Source organism: Chelonia mydas, chromosome 2, assembly GCF_015237465.2.
Source record: "Chelonia mydas isolate rCheMyd1 chromosome 2, rCheMyd1.pri.v2, whole genome shotgun sequence".
Lineage (NCBI taxonomy): Eukaryota > Metazoa > Chordata > Testudines > Cheloniidae > Chelonia > Chelonia mydas.
The window spans coordinates 188,071,581-188,093,370 of NC_057850.1; the positions used below are offsets into that span (position 1 = coordinate 188,071,581).

Sequence of the window (21,790 nt, forward strand, 5' to 3'; positions counted from 1 at the left end):
AGCTAAGGAAGATAAAGAAACATGGTATTTAAGGCCCCAGTGTTGCAAGCACTTACACACATGCTTAACTTGAACGCTTGTGAGTAGTCTTACTGAACTCAATGAGAATTAAAACATTGGAAAACCCAGTTCATACAAAATAAAAAAGAACTGGGTTTTATGCACCAAAAAATGTCTTTTAAAACTGAACTCAATGAGACTACTTGTGTGTAAAGATAAGCATGTGCGTAAGTGGTTGCACAGTCAGAGTTTTATGCTTTATTTTACCTGTTTTCATGAATCCTGGATGTTCAGCAATGTTTGAGCTGTTTAACAGTTTTACTGCTTTCCGATAATTCCCCCTCAAATACTCAAAATTGCTCTTAAGAAAGAGAGAAGGAGCAGACTGTGAAGAAAACAAAAATTACTTATCAATTGCTTTAGGAGATCTACTGTTAGTGTTAAACTGCAATAGTCACACAGTTTGACAATTGTTGCTATTTTAAAACAGAAGTGTTTATTTTAATGCAGCAAAACTTGTTCCTCAGATATATAGTTAACATTTTTCTCTTCCTAGAACTCTCATAGCTACCAATGACAATTCACCTTGACTTCTAACTAAATGTTTTTGTAACTGCTTTAAAAAAAAAAATTGAAAAATACCACACATACATACAAACTGTTCTGTAACATTCTTATTTTCTTCACATGGAAAGAATGCACTAGAATGCGTCTTCTTCCAGCTCTGCAAAAGTGAATTATATTGGACATACTGCCTCTAACAAAATGAAAGGATCTGAAAAGCTTCAACTGAAGCAACAGATTTTAGTACCCCCAAATTCTTATTATTGATCAACTATGGAGTAGTTTAATCCTATCAACGAACAGGAAAACTTATTCTAGTCAGCGAAGAAAGTTATTGCATCAACTGGAGATTAGACTTCCATAACTTTTCTAGAGAAATTTACATTCTGTTGGGAGTCGCTTACTCTTTGATTAAGGTTATTATAATCCATGCTTTAGAGTTTATATAGAGCTTCATTTTTTAAACTTTTATATCTTAAATTAACAAAAACCCTGAGCGTGATTTTCTGAGCACATAAATAGCCAATCCAAATAATAATTCCATAATAATGAGTTGCAATGATACAGAAGTAAATTATAAACAAGACTAATGCCAAAGCTCTTCTTATTTCAGACACTTCCCCATAGTCCTCAAACTTTAGAACAGAAATAAAGTTAACGAGTTTAGTTTTAGGACAGAGAATTGACCTAGACTGCAAACAGACTATGCTTTAAAAAAAGCTTACATTTCCAGCTGTATTCATAACAGACTTAATCTCCCTTTTGCATGCTTTTAGAGACTTCATCTGGATATAGGCTCTCACTTTATACTGTTAAATTAAAAAAAAATTCATTAGTATAATTTTAAAAATTAACATTTTAAAACAGTTTAGTAAATTATGCAGTTTGATGTTATCTGTAAGATGCAACATGCCTAAGTTTACTACACAATATTGTACTTATATATATTAAGAAAACCTATTTAAAAACAGTCTAAAAATAAAACTCCTCTTCAGAATATAAAGAGAAAATTTAATTACAGGCTTCTAACAAAATAACTCCTACAGAATCCTGTAAAATGGATTGTAAAAGAGATTCAGTATGATGTTTGAGTAACAAGTTTCAAAACTTAAACATCAGCCCTTAGTTAAAAAATCTCAGCGATACAATTTTTTGTCACTATTGTGATAAGTAACTTCTATAACTGAAAGATCAGAGAAAAATATTTTTCAGTTTTCTTTTTATTCATTTAATAGTACTCTGGGGCAGCTCCTCGGCTGGTGTAAACTGTCATAATTCCACTATTACGGTATAAGTGGTCATAGCTCTACTGATTTCAATGGAGAAACAACAATTAACACCATTTGAAGTTCTGCCCCTTTGTTCTTTAGTCAGCTTTCCTCACTTGTGTAGATTTTACAGAAACAGGGGAGAAATTAAAATACAGACACTGGGGGTGGACAGGTTGTTTTACAAATAGTCAAGGAATTCAGGAGCAGGTGTAGTAACCGAAACTACTTTTAAACTAATTTTAAAGACTAACTAGATTCACAGTATGCAATACCTCTTTTTAATAAAGATAAATGAGATCATCAATTTTAAATTGCATATAAATATCTAATTTTGGACACCAAAAAGTTTCCTACCTGATGTATCTTAGATTTTGCAGCTTCTATTAAAGCTCCACTTTCAGCTCTATGATTAGATGACTCCTTATTTGTGTTATTACCTGTCTGAACACAAATTAAAAGGAGAAAACATTATTTCATCTTTAATCCAGTGTACAGGTTTATTTTTCTTAGGTCTAATATCAGAGGGGAAAATCAATGTCCACTAAAGAAAACACAGTCATATCTAAATCTACATCCAAGAACAAACGCACCAGATTATAGAGAATGAAGGTCCATGTTCACACAAGAATGTCTGCTAATATCATCACATCCTGTTCTGGCACTTAGGTGGTTTTTAAGAATTCACTAACACATAAGGAAGCCAAGGACATTTTATCTATACATCCTTAGGTTCTGCAAATGACATTTTCATGTCAAGTCACCTTCTATTCTCCTTCAGACTCTTCGGTAAAGTTAGTGTACACTTAAGATAAACAATAGATTCCTTTAACAGAACAAAGAAGTGTTCTATATTCAATTAGATCCCTGTCTAGCCTCAATCTACTTCTTACTCCAAAAAGGGTACTTCTTAGTAGCAGAATTTCAGTGCCAACTAAAGCATATTTCACCCCAACTAGCAACACATAAACATGTCTCATATACTCAGGGACGCCTCCGATATCTCAGCCAGCAAAGGCGATTCCTCTCTGACCTACTAGTTACTTCCCTGGCTCAGGGTCAAAGGAACTGCAGTCCAAAGCAAGAGCTTCTTGGTTACAGCTTAGAGCTGTCACCCAGGGAGACAAAGTGGGAATATCTGACCTTAAAGACTGTACCCGTCCCACTAATGCAAAATCTGACAATAGGAAACACCTCTCAATCTTTTGGGATGCAGGAGAATATATATACACATGCCAAATGTAATTAAACAGAGTTACAAAGTGACCAGTGGCAGCCTAAGATTAAAACCATGCTAACAGTTTTTAAAATTTAAACTATTTGAAAAAGCTATTGGTTATTTTTGGATTAGCCCAAAGCATATTGCCATGAATACACCCAATAGTTGTTTTTTAAATAAGGTCCTCTGAAACATACTCACCTCATTATTTTTTCCATTTTTGTTATTATTGCCCTGTGAAATCATTTTTTCCAAAACAGAAAGCAGATGCAAGGCTTTCTCAGCCTGGTAAGTTAGCAGATACAAGTCTACAAGCAGGAAGCACACAGCCTGGGCAAACTTCTCTTCTACATCAGACAAAGAAAGGAGAAAGAAATATTATATTTTTAATATGTAGCCCCCACTAATCCATAACTGGGAAAACACCCATAGCAATAAAGCACTGTCATAAAGTGTTCTAAAATTAATTTGAATGCACTATATATGATGATCCTGATGAACAAACCTACAAACACTGAAAATGTTGACCTGTCAACATTAAAATACCGTATATACTCATTCATTAGCCCATTCGTTTGTAAGCAGACCCCCCCAAGATGGATAGGTAAAAATAGTAAAAACCGTGTGACCCTTTCATAAGCCAACCCTATATTTCAGGGGTTGGCATACTTTGCCTCCCAGCCCCTCAGGGTAAGCCACTGGCCGGTCGGGATGTGTTGTTTACCTGGAGTGTTCACAGGCACGGAGCCCCTCAGCTCCCAGTGGCTGCAGTTTCCTGCTCCCATTGGCTGGAAATGGCGAACCGCGGCCACAGGGAACCGAGGGGCTCCGTGCCTGTGAACGCTCCAGGTAAACAAAACGACAATGTATTAGATAGATATTCAATTCAATGATTTCATAGAGTTTAAAATCATCAAATTTTGGTGTAGACCCATTTATAAGCCGACCCCTGCTCTTTGATGCGTCACTTTACCAAAAATATTTGGCTTATGAACGAGCCTATACGGTATATAAAATTGAGACAATTAAACATTTCCTCTTAAAAAAAAAAAAATTAATTTTGAAAGTTGGTCTAACTGATAAGCACTGGAGAACCAATCCCCTAAAGGGATCAATGTGGGCAGATCTATATGGCTACATGGAATCCCATCAAAGTCAGCAGAACTCTGCACAAGGCTAAGTGTCTCTGCATAGATGCCTTTGAGACTGAACCCTAAGTTTGTCAATGTGTTGTTCCTTCGGTTGCTCTCACTTAATGGATTTACTGACAATGACCCCCCAACCCCCACACAAGCATGCATCAGCAAACAACTTTAACACTTCTGTAGCTCAGCAAGGTTTATAAATCCTATCAGGCAAGCACAGCACCATTCCACTACACAGAGAGCCACTGTTTACAGTTATGGGGGACTTAATTTTCAAAGGTGAGTGCACACAATTACATACAAGTTATCGCCACAGTTGCCAACTTCCATGCAGTAAATAAGCACCCTGACTTTCACAATAAGCCAAATATCAAGGTGATCCCATTTCAAAATAAGCCAATTCCTAAGAACCCCATCGCTCTATGTGACTAGATCCCGCCGGTGTGCAGTCTGGGACTGTGGTGGGCCTGCTGTGCACCCTTGACTCTCTACCCCACTTGCCCCTGCTTTCTGGGAGCTGATCAAAAAAAAGAAGCAACAAGCTACAAGCCATAAACTAGCCAACAAGCAACTCACAAGCTAATTAAGACAAAAACAAGCCCAACTTCTGTGTTTTTTTGTGGGTTTGGCATGTCTGGTTATCACAGTTCCTTACAGCTTGTGTGGCCCTATAGATTATTTGCACACGCGCACACACACACGAATTGCATTGTATGCCTAACTGCCCATTTGTTCATGCACATATAAGATTCTGCATGTACAATCATGTTATTTGCACATGCATCTTCGGAAAGAAGTCAACCCCTTAACATCCATTTCATATTCAACATAAAAATAATACATGTTCTACTGCAATGTTTCCCAAACTTGGGATGCCGCTTGTTCAGGGAAAGCCCCTGGCAGGTCAGGCTGGTTTGTTTACCTGCCACGTTTGCAGGTTCAGATGATCACGGCTCCCACTGGCTGCGGTTCGCAGCTGCGGGCCAATAGGGGCTGCAGGAAGCGGCACAGGCTGAGGGACATACCAGCCACCACTTCCTGCAGCCCCCATTGGCCTGGAGCAGCGAACCGCAGCCAGTGGGAGCCGCGATTGGCCGAACCTGCGGACACGCAGGGAAACAAACCAGCCCAGCCCGCCGGGGGCTTTCCCTGAACAAGCAGCGTCCCAAGTTTGGGAAACATTGTTCTACTGCTATCTTAAGACATAGCCCTCATGTTTGAATCATGCTTCTCTTGATATACACATACAGCACCTTCTTTATTTCTAAATCTCAGCTACTGTGTGCGTGCGCGTGTGTATCAATTGATAATGCATATCATTCATATTTATATAATACACACACACACACACACACACACCCTTAATCAGAAGAATCAATCACAGGAAGCTTTCGGTCAAGAAACAGTTTAACAGTCTGCAGCCATTAAACCAGAGGGGAAAAAAAATAAGAAATAACTTTGCCTTCCTATCTACATACCAAAAGGTTCTATAAACTGGTAAAGCTTCTCTCCAACCGATATTGCTTCAGTGTATTGACGCAGATGATACAGAATAACCGCCTGATTGTAGTAAAGCATGCTGTTTTCAACATCGTCTAAGCCATCCATTTCTTCAACAGCTGAATGAACCTACCAAAAAAAAAAAAAAATTAAATTTGTTTTATTCAGAATTCCTGTATTCACTGTGGGGGGGGGGGAAAAGTCCAATATTTGGAAACAATAGTTAAAAGCTATAGACTGATCCACGTATGAAGATAAAGAAAATTTCACCTTCTACTCATAGGCTAATAAACTCTTAATGGGTTAATGGGAAGTATTGATATAAACAAAGCATTTACGAACATAATTAAATTAAAAGCAGAAAATAAAACTACTTTAATAACCAAGACACTATTCTATCTAAACTTTACAAATTATTTCCTGTTCCGTCAACTGGTAGAGGGCCCCAACCGTGACGTAAGAGGAAGACACTACTTGAATTCAAAAAGCACCTCACTATTTTTGCATTACCTGATTCTTCAGTTGATTAAGTGTTTGTTTCAAGTTGTCTGTTGTAGTCTGGTTATTTTTACAGAACTCTGCAACAGCTGTATTCAAAGTTATTTTGTAGTCATCTTTGTTTATTTCTTGCAAGCAGCTAAGATGTTGCAGACAAGCATCATAATTCCCAGCCTGTAAGTGGGAGCACACACATCAACAATATGCATTAGGAAAAAATGTTTAATCAACATGTTAGTAACTCAATATAAAAGTACTCTCTTCCAGTTTATAGAATAAAGTTGTATTTCCACTCTTCACACCCACAAAGACAATTGTTTCCTGCCAAACTGAAACACAAAACATAACTAAAGGTGTGCTGTAATGGGAGACTGATGAAAATTAATATGGGAAACAAGTCTAAAATTAAGCACAAGATTCAAAGAAATTGAAAGAAATCTGTGAAAGAAGAGTTGAAATGGAAGAATCCTAAAATTATTTGAAAGGGAAGTTTCTAATGTATTCGTCCTTGTTTATATTAGCCCTCTGGAATCTTGAAACTAAAATCTGTTTTCCTTACAGAATTTTCACAATCCCTTCTCCAGTCATGAGTACACTTTTTTGTTATTGTAGAGTTGCTTATAAATATCAGGCTGTAACTCTGAGGGGAAAAAAAAAAACACTGAGGCATCTGAGTGGGGAACATATTAAAGTGTTAGCCTATACAAACAAACATTTAAAAAAATAAATGCAGGTAAAGTTTGAGGTCTACCAACTTTAATAATCCAGCTTTAAATAAACTACTTCACAATTTATTTGAGGGCATGTGCAACAGGGTTGGTGTATTCCAGCAACTCGTCATCTAGGCCTCAGTTTCTCCTCTGACTTGCACATACTCATGTGTTTCATGTAAGTCTCCACTTGGAGTCTGGTTTATTATGACAGAGCAAAACTATCTTTGGCCTTCCACCTGCAAGCAATTCCTTTCTTAGACAGCAGGGTTTCACAATAGTCAATTGCACTCTCCCCTGGGTAGCACAAATTTCAGCAGCGCCACCTAGAGGTATTGCTGCTGAGGTGATGGGGAACCCAATCCCTCCTCCTGCTCCAGCATCAAGTGCTATCCAGGAGTGGTAATCTTCTCTGGCCTCAAGTTCCTCTCCTCTCTTCATCCAGAGACTACTTCCTATCTAACTTGTCAGGCTTGCAGATTCCTTCCCTATTCTGCCACCATTTGATGCACTCAGAGTCCAACACTGTTCTCTTGGGTCTCCCTGAGCTCTTCTTAGCAAGATATTACACAAGATCTTACTCTTTTCCCTTCTGCTGATCCTACTACACTGAGCACCCCTGGGCTCCTCTCTCAGCATCCTCCTGTCAGGGAGCTCTGCCAGAAAGGGAAATGACAAAAACATTTGACCAGGTTACTTATTGGCAACTTAACACTAAGCAATACTGACAACTGGAAGTGTAGATGTGGTTCTGTCTTCTTTTGTCACCTCCTTAGAACCGGATATGTTAAAAGTCTTCTAGGTACAGATACATTATATCATGAGTGGATATCATGGATAAGCAAAGTGGGCTGGGTCCATACTAGAACCAATAACAAAAGTAGCAGTAGGTCATTCAAATCCAGTTTGAATAATTTGAAATTAGCTCAGAAAAATCCTTTCCTACTATCCAAAGAGGAAAAAAAGTTAAGGACACCTAAGACAGGACAATAGGATGTGGAATCACTTGAGAAATGAGAGGGTGATAATCAAAATGCCACTAGAGCCTATATTAGGACAATTTTGTTCACTTTATATAACAATATTGTATAAGCAATATTGGCATATGATCAACAAAATGGAAAAGGAGGATGGACATCTAAAATGAGCAACACAACCAATTCAAATGATTTGGATAAACTAGATGTATCATAAGAAAACTGGTTTATGAAATTCAAGGTAGAAAAAAGTAAGTACAAAGAAAAACAAAGAAACGGAAACATACCTCCAACAGCCATAAGCTACAGAATACAAAACAGGAATGAAATATGAAGTAAGAAATAAATAAAATTAAAAAGCTTACAGCTTGTGCCTTCACATTACTAAATATACAAACAAAAGCTTCCAGGAAGTATAGGAAGAGGTATTGAACACAAGTTATCAAATTACCGTGTGTAAGTCCTTTATGTGGACATTTAAATGTTGTGTAGTGTTCAAAAGTATACTACAAAAGTATATTCAGCAGGACAGTCAAAATGATAAAGGAACTTTGATTTTAAACTATTTTGAAGTCCACAAATTGATACCTAAATTAGGGAAACTTTTCTTCAGTGAGTGCACACAGAGTTGACAGAACTGTCACAAAATAGCTGTCTGCTTATTTTACCCAATTCTCACCAATCACATAGCATTGATAGTGACTGAACTCTGGGAGCCTAGAAAAAGATTTGGTTATGTTTCTGTTTGCCCTAAATTCAAGAGCCCTCTATGTCTTCTCACATTATATCAGATATCTTAGATTAATCAAAATGGACATGTCACTATATTATAATGAAGTCTGCTACTAATTTAGATTTAATTTATGTTTTTGATACATTTACTATTACTCTGGAAAAAAAAAAAAAGGGAACAAATTGGTTGCCAGGTGATAGTTTAAATAATCAAGTAAGTTCAACAGAAAGTTTTGAAGTTTAAGCCTTTTCTTACATTAAAAGCTTGTAATGCACTACTTGACAGCTCCTTTTCCTGATCAGTAATCCCAGAGGAAGTAACTGTTCCTTCATGTTTCTCAGTTCCCTGATCTGAAAAATAAACAGAAGAGTACAGAAAACGTTAGTTATATTTGCAACTAAGGTTAATAAACATAACTCCATTCCTTCCATTACACATTCCATTTCTTTCCCTCAAGATCTTCTTATTCATACCTAAAGCATCTTAAGCAATGATAGCAACACTGTAAAAAGCTAAATTCAACTCTGAACTGATATAGTACTATAACTTGGGAATGAAAAATTTCACCCCTGAAAGCTAGAATTCCTCTGCTGAAAATTGGAACAACAACCTTCCCTGCTAAGTTACCTGTAATGTATAAAGAAAAGGAGTACTAGTGGTGCCACTAGTACTCCTTTTCTTTTTGCAAATACAGACTAACACGGCTGCTACTCTGACACTTGTAATGTATAGACATCACCATTGATTCATTTTCACAGTGTATCTTAAACAGAGTAACTTACAGCTGTAAACTTGTACATAAAAGGATGATTTTAGATTTCACTCTTAAAAGTATGGGTTTTTATATTCACAGAAAATAGCTGGCAAAAACCATTACTAGGATATTACTGAAATAAGTTTATCTACTGAAATAAATATTAAAAAGATGCACACTGCATAGAAACCACATACATAGTCCTGAAGCCCACAAAATGATATGAACCACTATGTTTTTTCACCCTTGAAGATAAGTGTTTCCTATTTCTCACGTTTTGCTGTTTCAGTTTTACTCTAATTTATTTTTTGTCGTCATTTTATTGTGCATGGGGAGCTCTATAAATCTACTGTTTTCTTCTTCCCACTAGACACTAAAATATTAATCTATATGATCCTTAGTTATCTAACCTTATGCTTTTATCTGTAAATTACATAGTACTGTCTATCACGGGGGTCACCAACCCATCCATCTCGATAGACTGGTCGATCCTGGAGCCTCTGCCAGTCAATCATGATCTCCGGGCCTCTAAAAGCCTGGCGGTGCAGCAGGGGTCTGGCAGGCTGCCTGCCTGCCCCAGCCTCTCGCTGCTTCCAGAAGCGGCTGGCTGCTGGCACATCTCTGTGGCCCCTGCGGGGAGCGGGATCTGCACACTGCCCCTGCCCCCAGAACAGTCCCCGCAGCTCCCATTGGCCAGGAACCAGCCAATGGGAGCTGCGGGGGCCGCAATTGCAGGCACAGGCAGCACGCGGAGACCCACTGCCCCCCTCCCACCCAGGGGCCACAGAGATGTGCCAGCAGCCAGCCGCTTCTGGGAGCGGCATGGGGCCACGGCAGGCAGGCAGCCTGCCTGAGCCTCGCTGCACTGCCAACCAGGAGCCGCCTGTGGTAAGTGCCTCCCAACCATAGGGCGCACCTCGCACCTCCTCCTGCACCCCAACCCGGAACCTCCTACTGCACCAAACTCCCTCCCAGAGCCTGCACCTCCCACTCCTCCCACATCCTGCCCCAGCCCGGAGCCCCCTCCTGCACCCAAACTCCCTCCCAGAGCCCACACCCCTCACTCCTGCACCCCAACCCCCTGCCCCAGACTCAGCCAACGCACACCCCATAGTTGAGAATGTTACACTGATTTGTGACAATCCCTGAAGGATTTTGGATCTATAAACCACAAATGACACTAATAAAAAGGAAAACTCATTAAATGTCCAGTGGATGCTATGAGATTAGGTGCAGTACGACCAAATGACCCCTGCACCCAAACCCAAAGCTTGCACCCCAAGCTTGCTCACTCCTGCACCCTAACCCCCAACCCCAGGTTCAGCCCAAAGCCCCCTCCCACACTGCAAACCCCTCAGCCCCAGCCCAGAGCCTGCACCCCCTCCCATACCCCAACCCCCTGCCCCAGCCCAGTGAAAGTGAGTGAGGGTGGGGGAGAGCGAGCAATGGGGAGGAGGGGAGTGGAGTGAGTGGGGCGGGGCCTCAGGGAAGTGGCAGGGTAGATCTCGAATTGATCTTAAATTCAAAAAGTGATCTTGTGCATGAAAAGGTTGGAGACCACTGGTCTATCATGTCATCATTGCCATATCTTAAGCATCTGCCATTGCCCATTCCCATATTATGATAAAAGTAAATACGCAACAGCAGCTATGGACATCTACACTTTAGAAGTCTCGTTAATGACAATTTTAGATTAGAAAATGAAGTGACACTTGGTAGGCTACTTATTGGTTAAGCCTGAAGACAGAAAGATAGCAACACATCTCCTTTCGTACCTGGAAATAAGTTATAATGCACGCCGACTCAGGCCCAAAAAAGTGCCTTCAAATTTTTAATATTCCACATTTACATTAAAAATTAACACAAAAAAATTACACTAATCTAGTATCAAGATTTTCAAAGCATAAGAACCCCAGCTCCTGAAAGGTACTGAGTGACCTCAATTCACATTGACTTCAACTGGAGTTGGGATCACTCAGCACTTTGCAGGTGGTGCTCAGCAGTTACTGGAACACATGAGGATTGCTACAGAACTCTACCGTGTTCTACCTATGAGTTAGGAGGATCCCAGAGCCCAGCCTCCAACCTGAGCCCAAAAGTCTACACTGCAATTAAACAGCCCCACAGCCCAGGCCCTGTGAGCCAGAGTCAGATGGCATGGGCCAGACATGGGTTTTTAATTGCAGCATAGATGTACTCTTAATGACTCTGATTCCTCCTTTAGATCTTGTGGTGGGGCAGGGAACTAGCCAATGCTGTGGCCCTCCACAACACTAGGGAATAAAAGAACCAAGCTGCCCCAGAGTATTTATGTTACAAATTACTATCTGCTATACATGTGCAGTATAACCATTAACTAGTTTGGAACACATTAAGAGATGAATATTTGCACAGTTGCAAATAGGTATCTTTCATCATTAACAGTTCAAAATAGGAAACTATTTGCCCTGCCCCCGAACTCAATGCAAAATTTGAAACCAATATATTTAGTTAAATGAGTAGAGTACATACAAAATAAATTGTCGAATACAAAGTTCCTTTCACACCCCCTGCTGCTTAACTCGGAAATAGATTAGCCAAATATTCAAAAATAAAAAGTTAACCATTGAGTTGAGACCAACTGTCAGAAGTGATAGGCCAGAAAATTCCTCAGTTAAGTGAAACTGATGGGGGGGAGAGGGGAGCGCGCGAGAGAATTATTAAACTCATATCTTCTTTAAGTTGAAACAAGTAAATCCATTCATTCATGTCTGACCATCAGTACACTACATCACAATTTTTGGAAATCTTCACAATCCATTGCTAACTTCGAGCACTCGGCAGCTGGCCATCCAGTGATCTGCCATACACCATCTATCCATTCCCTCGCTGGTCATCTGACCCTCCACCATTCCTTCTATAATAATTTTCTCAAGGTTATTTCTACCTCTATCTCTTATGTGACCCAAGCACATAAATCCGCGTCTTGTTAATTTCTAACACAAAGGTCCACTTCTCTCCAATAATATTTCTAACACAGGCATTTGTCCTTTTTTCAATCCAGAAGATACACGAGTCTTCATCAGCACCCAATGATTCAAAGCTATAAATCGCTATGGAAAAAAAAATCACGATTTTCACGAGTCGCAACTTTGCACATTTCGAGATGCCATGTTTTTTCCATACTTCCTTAAGGGAGCCCATAGCTGAGAGAACTATGCATAGTCTTCTTCTGATTTCTTTGGAATAGCCACCTTGGTTGAAAAACCATTACACAGGTGACAGATTGGTTGAGTAGAATTCCAACATATAAACCACCCAAGCGGTTTTATTGTTAGTTCTCATTTTAGACCCAGAACTAAGTATCTAACAAATCCTTTAGCTGGCCCTACAATTTATTTAATAAACTGGGGGGAGGGAGAGGCTTTAAAGAACATCTGTACTGTTTCTTACCCACTCTCACAAAACTTGTCATACCATGTCAATTAAAACACACTTACAGAAATTAAATCTCTATGAGTAATTCTCTATGAAGTGGTTGTCATTACAAATTGACACATTTAACTACCTTCCATTGGAAAGAAGGCCAACTTGATAGGCACAAAGGCACCACAGAGATGGGCTCTTTTGTGGAACATTCTTGTAAGTATGAATGTAGCACATCATCTCTCTTTTTCCAATTCTCCAGTAAATCATTCCACTCATAACTGGGTAGCCTTCGCAGTCTGTGTGCTATACCACCAACACTGATAAGTGACAGGAATTTTCTGATACATATGTTAAGTAAAAAACCAATAGCCATTTTTTATTTTTTTTTTGTCGCTAGCTAGAGAGCTATTTAAGTTTTCTCTCAAAAGGCTTTCAGTATCATCCAAAATTTACTTGCTGGTACAGAACTGAAGCAGACAACTCTTTAAGCTTCATTTTTTGCAATTTATCTTCCGCAGAAGTATTCTGGGAACAGGATTCATTTCTCCTATTTTATTGTTTCAGCTCTTTTCTGGAGGAAGTAATATTTTTCTTTTTCAAAGTGGTAACAAAAGCACTACTAAAGACTTAGCTCTTAGATATTTGCCATGTACAGAATACAAGGGGTTTTTAAACGCAGCTGTTAGCATTTCTAAACAACACCAAGTTTCCTCTGGAATGACGTTAGATGTTGGATTCCCTGAAGACTTGCCTAGACAAAACAAGCTGAGGACTTTGCAGCCCTTGTGTCAGCTTCTCCCTTCCTTTCCATTGCTGACAATTCAAACGCCAGCCATATTCTTTAACGGGACTGATGATACAACTACCCATTCACCTTGGTTTTTATTAAATTTCTCAGTCGCTTCCAAGTCCAAACTATTTGTAATCTCCACTGCTGACGATAGTTTCTTACCAGAAAGAGTTTGCATCCACTGCCACATCTCTTCTTTGCTCTGCCAAAAGAAGTCACCATTTCCCACAGAAATAGTAGAAGACCTCTTATCCCAAACTTGGGCCACTCTGCTGACATGGTCCAGCAGCTGTGGCTCATCTTCTGAAGCCAATGGAGCCCAACTCTCCAAAACCTTCATACTCAAGTTAACAGACTCCATCTCCAACAAAATCAAAATTATTTCTGTATGAAGCAAGTAGAAGAGGTCCTAATCCAGAATCTTTACAGGATTAATAAATCTCATCATAATTGGTCTCATGCTGCACGATAACCTTAATCCTGTAGCAAGGTACAGAAAGCCACCATTCCCTGTGTAAAGGTTCACCTGATTTGCTGAAAGGGTCAGTTAACGGTAAACTGAGAAGTGTTAAATTGAAAATACAGAACCTCAGAATGTTGAGGACTCAAATCTGATTGGTGGATCCATCATGTAAGAGTTTGCTGCAATGCACCTTGTTTGCAGTAATTGAAGCTTCCTTAATGTCTTAGAACAAGGGATCGATTGCACCATCATGGAAAAAAAACAGCTTATAGCGGTGTGACCAACCTGTGGCTCCGGAGCCACATGCGGCTCTTCAGGGCCGGAGCTACAGGTGCCAACTTTCCATTATGCCAGGGGGTGCTCACTGCTCAACCCCTGGCTCTGCCACAGGCCCTGCCCCTACTCCACCCCTTCCTACCCCCTCCTCTGAGCCTGCCGTGCCCTCGCTCCTCCCAGTCTCCCCCAGAGCCTCCTGCATGCCACAGCTGATCAGGAGGTGCGGGGAGGGAGGGGGAGACGCTGATCGGCGGGGCTGCCAGCGGGTGGGAGGCACTGGGAGCTGGGGGGCTGCTGACATATTACTGTGGCTCTTTGGCAATGTACATTGGTAAATTCTGGCTACTTCTCAGGCTCAGGTTGGCTATCCTTGGTTTATAGCATCAGGACACCATTTCACAGCATGAAAATGTTGTATTATCTGCATTTCCATGGAACCAGGGTTCACACATACGATGCATTCATTTTTCTAATATCTGAACTGAAAAGACTGCTGCAGATAATGGCTGTTAATAACAGTTGCTAAGCAGGATAAGCATTCCCACACACTGATTATAGCATCACCTCAAGCAACACAGTAGTTAAGGCTATCCCAGTTTCTATTACAAAATCCTGTTTTCTTAATTTATCTGCAGTAGAGATGGGCACATGTGAGGCTGAGTCCAAAAGTAGTGTTTATTCTTCAATTACAGGAAAAACTGGTGAAGTAATTGTTAAACTAGTTATCCCAGAAAAGCACCAGTTTCCCAGTTGCTTTAAATACTTCCTATGGAAGGCTGGATCACAGATAATCTACCAGTAAATTTCTGTACAGTTTGTCTTCACTACTAAAGCCAGTTAGTATACTTAAATAAAAGTTGAAATTGTGGGGTATTTTAAAGGACAAGCCTCTGTAATCACAAAATAGTAACGTTACAGAAAAAGAGCAACTTGATGGCCTGCACAGTACAAAACACTAAGGGCTTGTACATACAGCATAGCAAAATGTGCCAGAGGAGTGTTATTTGTAAAGCACACTAACATGTTGCAATCTAACTGGCCCACGTAGATCCAACTGGAGTGTTCTAGCAGGTATATAGTTCGTGTTAACGTAGTCCTGTTTGAAGCAGGATCCACACAGGGCAGTTACAGCACAATATTTTAGACTGTTTTACAAATCACAGCACTCTTGTGGGCTTTGACAGCGCACTAGACAAGCCCTAAACAAGAAGTTTAGTGAAGCCTGAGCAAGATTCCTACTGGGAACAGCTTTATGTTTGAACCAATTAATGTAAAACATGGAATTTTATTTATTTGTGGGTTTGTTTGTTTTTTAAAACGTTGTATATATTATATTCTCTAACATTTTCTTAAAATGTTCTTGAATTCTGGCTCTTCCTTATCCCCTTTGCCCTTCTTACCTTTCTCTATCAAGCACGTTCTAAATCATGTTACAAGTTCAGGATTCTCCCTGACATACCCTGCCACCATCCAAGCCTTTGTAAACATGGTTTTGTTGCCTCAGCTTTTCTCAACTGTCTAGGTATCACACAAAGAGAAAGGCAATCTAATGTAGGTACATTTAAGGTACTTGCCACACACGATGGAGGAAACACTAATATACACTACTACTACTTGGACATCCAGGGATCTAAAGACACTGAAGACATTTTTATGTTGTTTCCCTTATTCTTTTATGTCAGGGGTCCCCAACGCGGTGCCCGCGGACGCAATGGCGTCCAGTGGGGCAGTTGTGTGCGCCCGCAGGACACCGCGCCGCCGAAATGCCACCGCTGAGCACTGCCACCTGAGAACCGCCTGCCGAAATGCCACCGAGAAGCGTTGCCGTTTCTCGGCGGCAAGGTTTTTTCCCCCACTACCACTTCTCAACGGCATTTCGACAGCGGGGTGTTTGGCGCCCGCCACAGTCTGTTGGGAATAGGAATGTGCTTATCCCACAGAAACGTTGGGGACCACTGTTCTATGTTATCTGAATTAAGTCTCAGCCAGTAAATTCTGCAAGCCCCAACTGTGGCCAGACACTGGATTTATGACAACTGCATAGTTCAAATCCAATGCAATGGAGACAGAGCTGAATGTCATCTGCATACTGACTCTACCAAAGCACACCATGCCTCATATGCACACTGAACACAAGAGTTGATACAACAGACCCTTGTGGAAGCCCACTAGTGTGCCATTTAGGTAGATGGAACAATTGTGTATTACTACTCTCTAGCACCTCTCAAAGAAAATATAAGGAAGACTCAGTTTATTCCACACTATCCAAACCCATCTCTGCTATGACAGATGCTAACATATTTTCTGTTTTTTTTTTTAAATTGTCTTTAAAAAAAAAAAAGTCACACTGCCTAAGCATAATATATAACACTGAAGATTATTCCAGTACCTAAGTAGAAAAGCAAGAATGTCGGACTTGCAGCATGCAATTAAAGTTCAAACTAATCTATTCAGCGCAGTGTTCTAAAAAAAAAAAAAAAAAAATCACATAAGTACTACTCACTATGCATAACTTCTCAGTTGTATTTTTAAAAAATAAATATCTTAAATAAAATTGGTATTTGAATTGTTTGTGTGGGCATCCTGATTAAAAAAAAACAAAAAAACTTAGGACTTTAGCAGAATGGAAACTTAATGTCAAAGACTGTATGCCAGTTCCTACACTATTTTAATTCTAAGGGTATGTCTTCACTACCGGCCGGAACAGCGGGCAGCAATCGATCCAGCGGGGATCGATTTATTGCATCTAGTCTAGATGCGATAAATTGACGCCCAAGCGCTCTCCCGTCAACTCCTGTACTCCAACACCGCGAGAGGCGCAGGCAGAGTTGACAGGGGAGCGGCAGCAGTTGACTCACCACAGTGGAGACACCACGGTAAGTCGATCTAAGTTGGTCGACTTCAGCTACGTTATTTACGTAGCTGAAGTTGCGTAACTTAGATCGATCCCCTCCTAGTGTAGACCAGGGCTAAGTGAAGTTATTGTTCATAATTAGAGCTGGTTGGAAAACAGGTTTATCTTCCTGTGGAAAATATCAACAAAAAACATTTTTCATGTTTGTTTAAATGTTCTGTGGAAATTTTTGACTTTTTAATGAAATATCAAAAACCTGAAAGATTCAGTTCAAATTGATATTGCAATGTCTCATAGTTTGGAGCTGCAGTTTGTGTACCTTATGTTCCCATTTTCATCTATGGGCTGGGCTCTCTAGCTGGACTAGATTTCCTGTGATGCACCACTTTCTCCACTCTGGGTGAGGGGAGAGGGTATGTTACAAGAGATAAGAGTCTCTAGCCATGGTGCATCATAGGAGACATAGTCCAGACAGTGAAGCCAATCTCTAGAGGAGAATGGGAACATAAGCCACCTGAACTATAACTCCTATGAGGCACTACGGTGCTATTTTGAATAAAAACTTTTCTGTTTTTGATCATTCAGTTTCTGAAAATAATATTAACATTTTCAAAATAAAGCAAATAATTTTCACTAAAAATTTAATTTAGTCAAAACCCCAAATTTCTTTTGAAAAACTGTATCAATAAAATGTTTTCAACAGCCCTGTTCATAACTCACCCAGTAGAGGACAAATATAGCACAGTACACTATAGTATGTATGCTACAATAATATGTATGAAAACTAACCTGTGTTTGATCAACTTGAAAGAGCAGCATTTTCCTTTCTAGGAAACTCGATTAAGGCAAAAATAAGTCCCTCACTTTAAAAGTTTTTCTTGTAAGTCTTAAGTTCTCCTGTTATTTAAGAAGAGTGTACATCCTTATAAAGATGCACAAAACAACTAGGTGCATATGCACATGACAATTTGGTACACATCTTCTATCACCTACCCAACACACAAGATTTTTGTTTTGTTTTATGTTAGAATGCACACATGAATTCCTCTCTGGACCAGTGCAGTGAGAGAAGCAACTTGCCTTCCCATCCTCAGAGGCTCCTGATGGCCAATTCAACACTGAATGCAGGACAAGGCAGTGCTCAGGACTGTTTTAGCTTGTGCTCTTGTTGCTCAGGTTTTAATGGACCACTGCAGCAGAGAGTAACCAGGGCATAAGCACACCTTGGCCATTTCCCCCTCCACACTGCCTGAGCCCCATCCTTCTGGGCCAAAGGGATCACAAAGCTAGTTGGACTTTGTGAACCATGGGTATTATTTAGGGGGCCTGCCCAGTGTAACAGCAACTGTCAATCAGGCCTTAATTTTTTTGTGGGGAGGGGCAGAGGCATGAGGTTGGGCATGTGAGGGTTGTTTTACTAGTATTTCATTTTACTAGTATTACTTCATGCAGCATCTTTTTTTAAGTAGGGGATAAGGATGGTCCTTGGTCTCCCATCTAAACCAGGTGACCAGGACTGAGCCTGCTTAATTTCAGAGGACACGTCCACAATCAGAAGCCATACTAAACTTTCACAAAGCAATACATTTTTAGTGTCTTCCAACTCCACACTCCCTAATTTAGGGAATTAAAATCAGACATTCAACGTTTTTCAGGATTTGTTTTTTTAATAAACATTTATTGAAATGCTTCGTAAAACTCTGAGTTAACGGTTCTCTGCATTCCATGCAACCAGCCTGGGGAATTCACTTCTGTAGGAGACCACTGCATCAAAAGCCGAAGAAAGATTTTTAAACAGAGCTAGTATATTAAGGCAGTGGTTCTCAATTAGGGGTACACATATCCTGGGGGGGGGAAGGGGGGAGTACGCAGAGGTCTTCCAGAGGGTACATCAACTCATCTAGATATTTGCCTAGGTTTACTACAGGCTATGTAAAAAGCACTAGCAAAGTCAGTGCAAACTAAAGTTTCATACAATGACTTGTTTATACTGCTCTATACACTACACACTGAAATGTAAGTACAATATTTATATTCTAATAAATGTATTTCATAATGATATGGTAAAAATGAGAAAGTCAGCAATTTTTCAGTAGTGTGCTGTGACACTTTTGTATTTTAATGTCGGATTTTGAAAGCAAGTAGTTTTTAAGTGAGGTGACACTTGGGGTACACAAGCCAAATCAGACTCCTGAAAGCGGTACAGTAGTCTGGAAAGGTTGAGAGCCATTGCAACAGCGTATGAGCAGCAACACTAGTAGTCAGGCAAATGGAGATGGCGGGGCCATCAAACCCCATTCTTCCAAGCATGGGGTACACGTGCCCGATGCAGGGCTCAGAGCGAGCACCTGGCAGGAGAAGCTGTCCGCAGGGCGGGATGCAGGGGGCTTCTTGCAGCATCTCATCCCGGGTGCTGCCAGAGGCAGGACATCCCCCTAGACGGGCCCCGGGCCCCACCCAATCACCCCAATCCCAGTGCCAGGCACCCACCGCTCAGGGGCAGCGGGGCCTCCGCAAGACTGGGCACCAGGTGACCCCTGAGGGAGCCAGGCAACTGCGGAGCCCCCCAGCGGCCAGACCCCAGGCGCCCCCGCCCCAGCGCAGGAGCCAAGATGTAGCGTGGCCCCAACGGCCGCCCCACCCCCGAGGGAGGCTCGGGACCTCCCTCATGGAAGCCGGGGCAGGGACCGAGGGGACATCACCCAGCCGCTCACACGGGCGCAGCGGGAGGCGCCGACGCCGGGAACGCGCGTCACGCACCCAAGCCCCGCCCCGCGACTGAGGGGGCAGCCCCCACCCGCCAAGCAAGGAGAAGGGGCTGCCCGCCCTACTTCGCCTCCCACCGGCGGAAGGGCACACACTACGCTATTAGTCGCCACGGCGAAGAAAGCTGCTGTTGCTTATATCCCTCCGCTAGGACGGGGTACAGGCCTCCGGCGAGCCTGGCAGGGGATCCCTGCGCGGGGAGGCCTGAGTCCCCGCACACAGAGCCAGAGGCCGGGGTCAGCGGGGCGCTTTTCAGACTCACCGCCCGCCTTGTCCGCCGCCATGGTCGCTCCCCTCCCGCGAGAATCCTGTGCCTGGGCGGCGGGCGAACACCGCCCCTTCGGGGAGACGAGCCCGCTGGCCCCGCCCCTTCCGCCCGAGGCCCCGCCCCCCGGAGCCGCTTGCGCCTGCGGCTAGGGTAGCCTGGGTTCGAGCCGCAGGCCCGACAAGCCCCGTCTTCCCGCCCGTCTCCCTGCAAAACCCAAGTGACCCTTAATTCCTCCCCACCCTGACCAAGCCAGCCATTCATCTACACTCTACAGTGTCTGGTGCCGTTGCCCGAGCCACTCATCCCCCCAGGCGGGTGTTGAAATGGAAAGCGAGGCCCCACCCTCCCTGTGCCCATGGAAACGCCATTGGCCAGCGGAATCCAGGAAGGGTTTTCCTTCCTGCCTTGATGGTTTGATTCTGCTTGGTTCCACTCGTCCGTTTACAGTCCTGAACTTCAGTGTTCCGTGAAGAATTGTATTCACGTGCAAGAATCCAATCTGAGATCCTTGGTGGTGGTTGGATGAGTTTCTCTAAAAGCATTTCCTAGCCTGCTTTTATCTTATATGGATTATATGACTATGTATTGATAAGGAAGGAGCTCATCACCATAGCACTTAACGTGCAGAAGGTGGCATTGTGTATGAGTCTTAAATTCCTTTCAGAATTGGTGTTTGAATCCCATGTTAATCCTGCCAGGATTCTTCCTACTTCTGGCCTCATCCCTGTGAGGCCTGTTTCACATGATTGATTTAAGTGTCCATGGGATTCTCTGTGCTGTAGACAAGAGCATTTAGAGACACCATCCAGATTCTTTGAACACTTATTTTTATATCTTTGTAGTGATGTTTTATTTTTAAGACATGAGATTAGACACTGCAGCATCCAAAGCACTATAAGTATTACAAAGATTCACACGTTTAATAATGATCTGGGTATAACAAATAAGCTATTTTCAGTATTCATCTGTGCCAGTAACATCTTCAGGACTAAATCCTCAGCTGATATACATTGGCATAGCTCCGTGGAAGTCCATGGAGCCCCTGAGGTCAAACCTTTAGATAATTACCATTTTTAGTGTGGCAATTAACAACTCCTTTGTTTAATTCTATAAGCTTTATATATGTAATAATGGCTTTTTCTTAACACCAGATTGCTTTTGGGACAAATGCTTTAAGACTGTTTCCATACTTTACTCATCTGCTAACTTAAGTACACTCATCTGTATTATTCTGTACTATTTCTTCAGATTTGGTTCTCCAAAATTTTGATAAATTTCATTCCTGTTTAATATTGTTGACTTTTTTTTATATTTGCTGCAGTAAGTGTGAGCATAGCTTAATCAATTCCATTTGTTATATCATCAGTATTACTGACTTTGTTACCAGCTAGTCATATTTGTTGTTAAGAGGGACCAGATTGTCTTGGAACATGTATCTGTTGCCCCCTCTTCCAGTAAGGTTAAAACTTGAGGGTGAAATCCTATCCCCTAAGGCAAAACTCATTGCCTTGACTAGGGCTTGGGAGTCCCAGTCTGTTAGGCCTCTTGATATTCTTTTCCCAATCACACTGTCAGAGATCTTGGAAAAAATATTTCT

At 41.4% G+C, this 21,790-nt stretch overlaps 1 protein-coding gene across 6 annotated transcripts in view; it reads right to left on the bottom strand.

Annotated features, from left to right (window-relative positions):
* The window catches only part of CNOT10 (CCR4-NOT transcription complex subunit 10), a 63,509-nt gene extending 43,018 nt beyond the window's left edge, over positions 1-20,491 (bottom strand). For 2 of the 6 annotated variants that reach the window (XM_043540880.1, XM_043540879.1), the window contains exons 1-9: positions 20,433-20,479; positions 13,729-13,927; positions 8,870-8,964; positions 6,207-6,368; positions 5,675-5,825; positions 3,253-3,398; positions 2,190-2,276; positions 1,290-1,373; positions 268-385 (exon numbers count right to left, since the gene is read on the bottom strand). In XM_043540880.1, coding sequence (XP_043396815.1) covers positions 268-385; positions 1,290-1,373; positions 2,190-2,276; positions 3,253-3,398; positions 5,675-5,825; positions 6,207-6,368; positions 8,870-8,964; positions 13,729-13,927; positions 20,433-20,450 — 1,060 coding nt within the window. In that variant the 5' untranslated portion in view covers positions 20,451-20,479. Of the gene's footprint in view, positions 1-267; positions 386-1,289; positions 1,374-2,189; positions 2,277-3,252; positions 3,399-5,674; positions 5,826-6,206; positions 6,369-8,869; positions 8,965-13,728; positions 13,928-20,187 lie in introns of all 6 variants that reach the window. The other 4 variants (XM_043540881.1, XM_043540882.1, XM_007067218.4 and 1 more) reach the window with 4 other exon arrangements.
* Between the last annotated feature and the right edge of the window lie 1,299 nt (positions 20,492-21,790).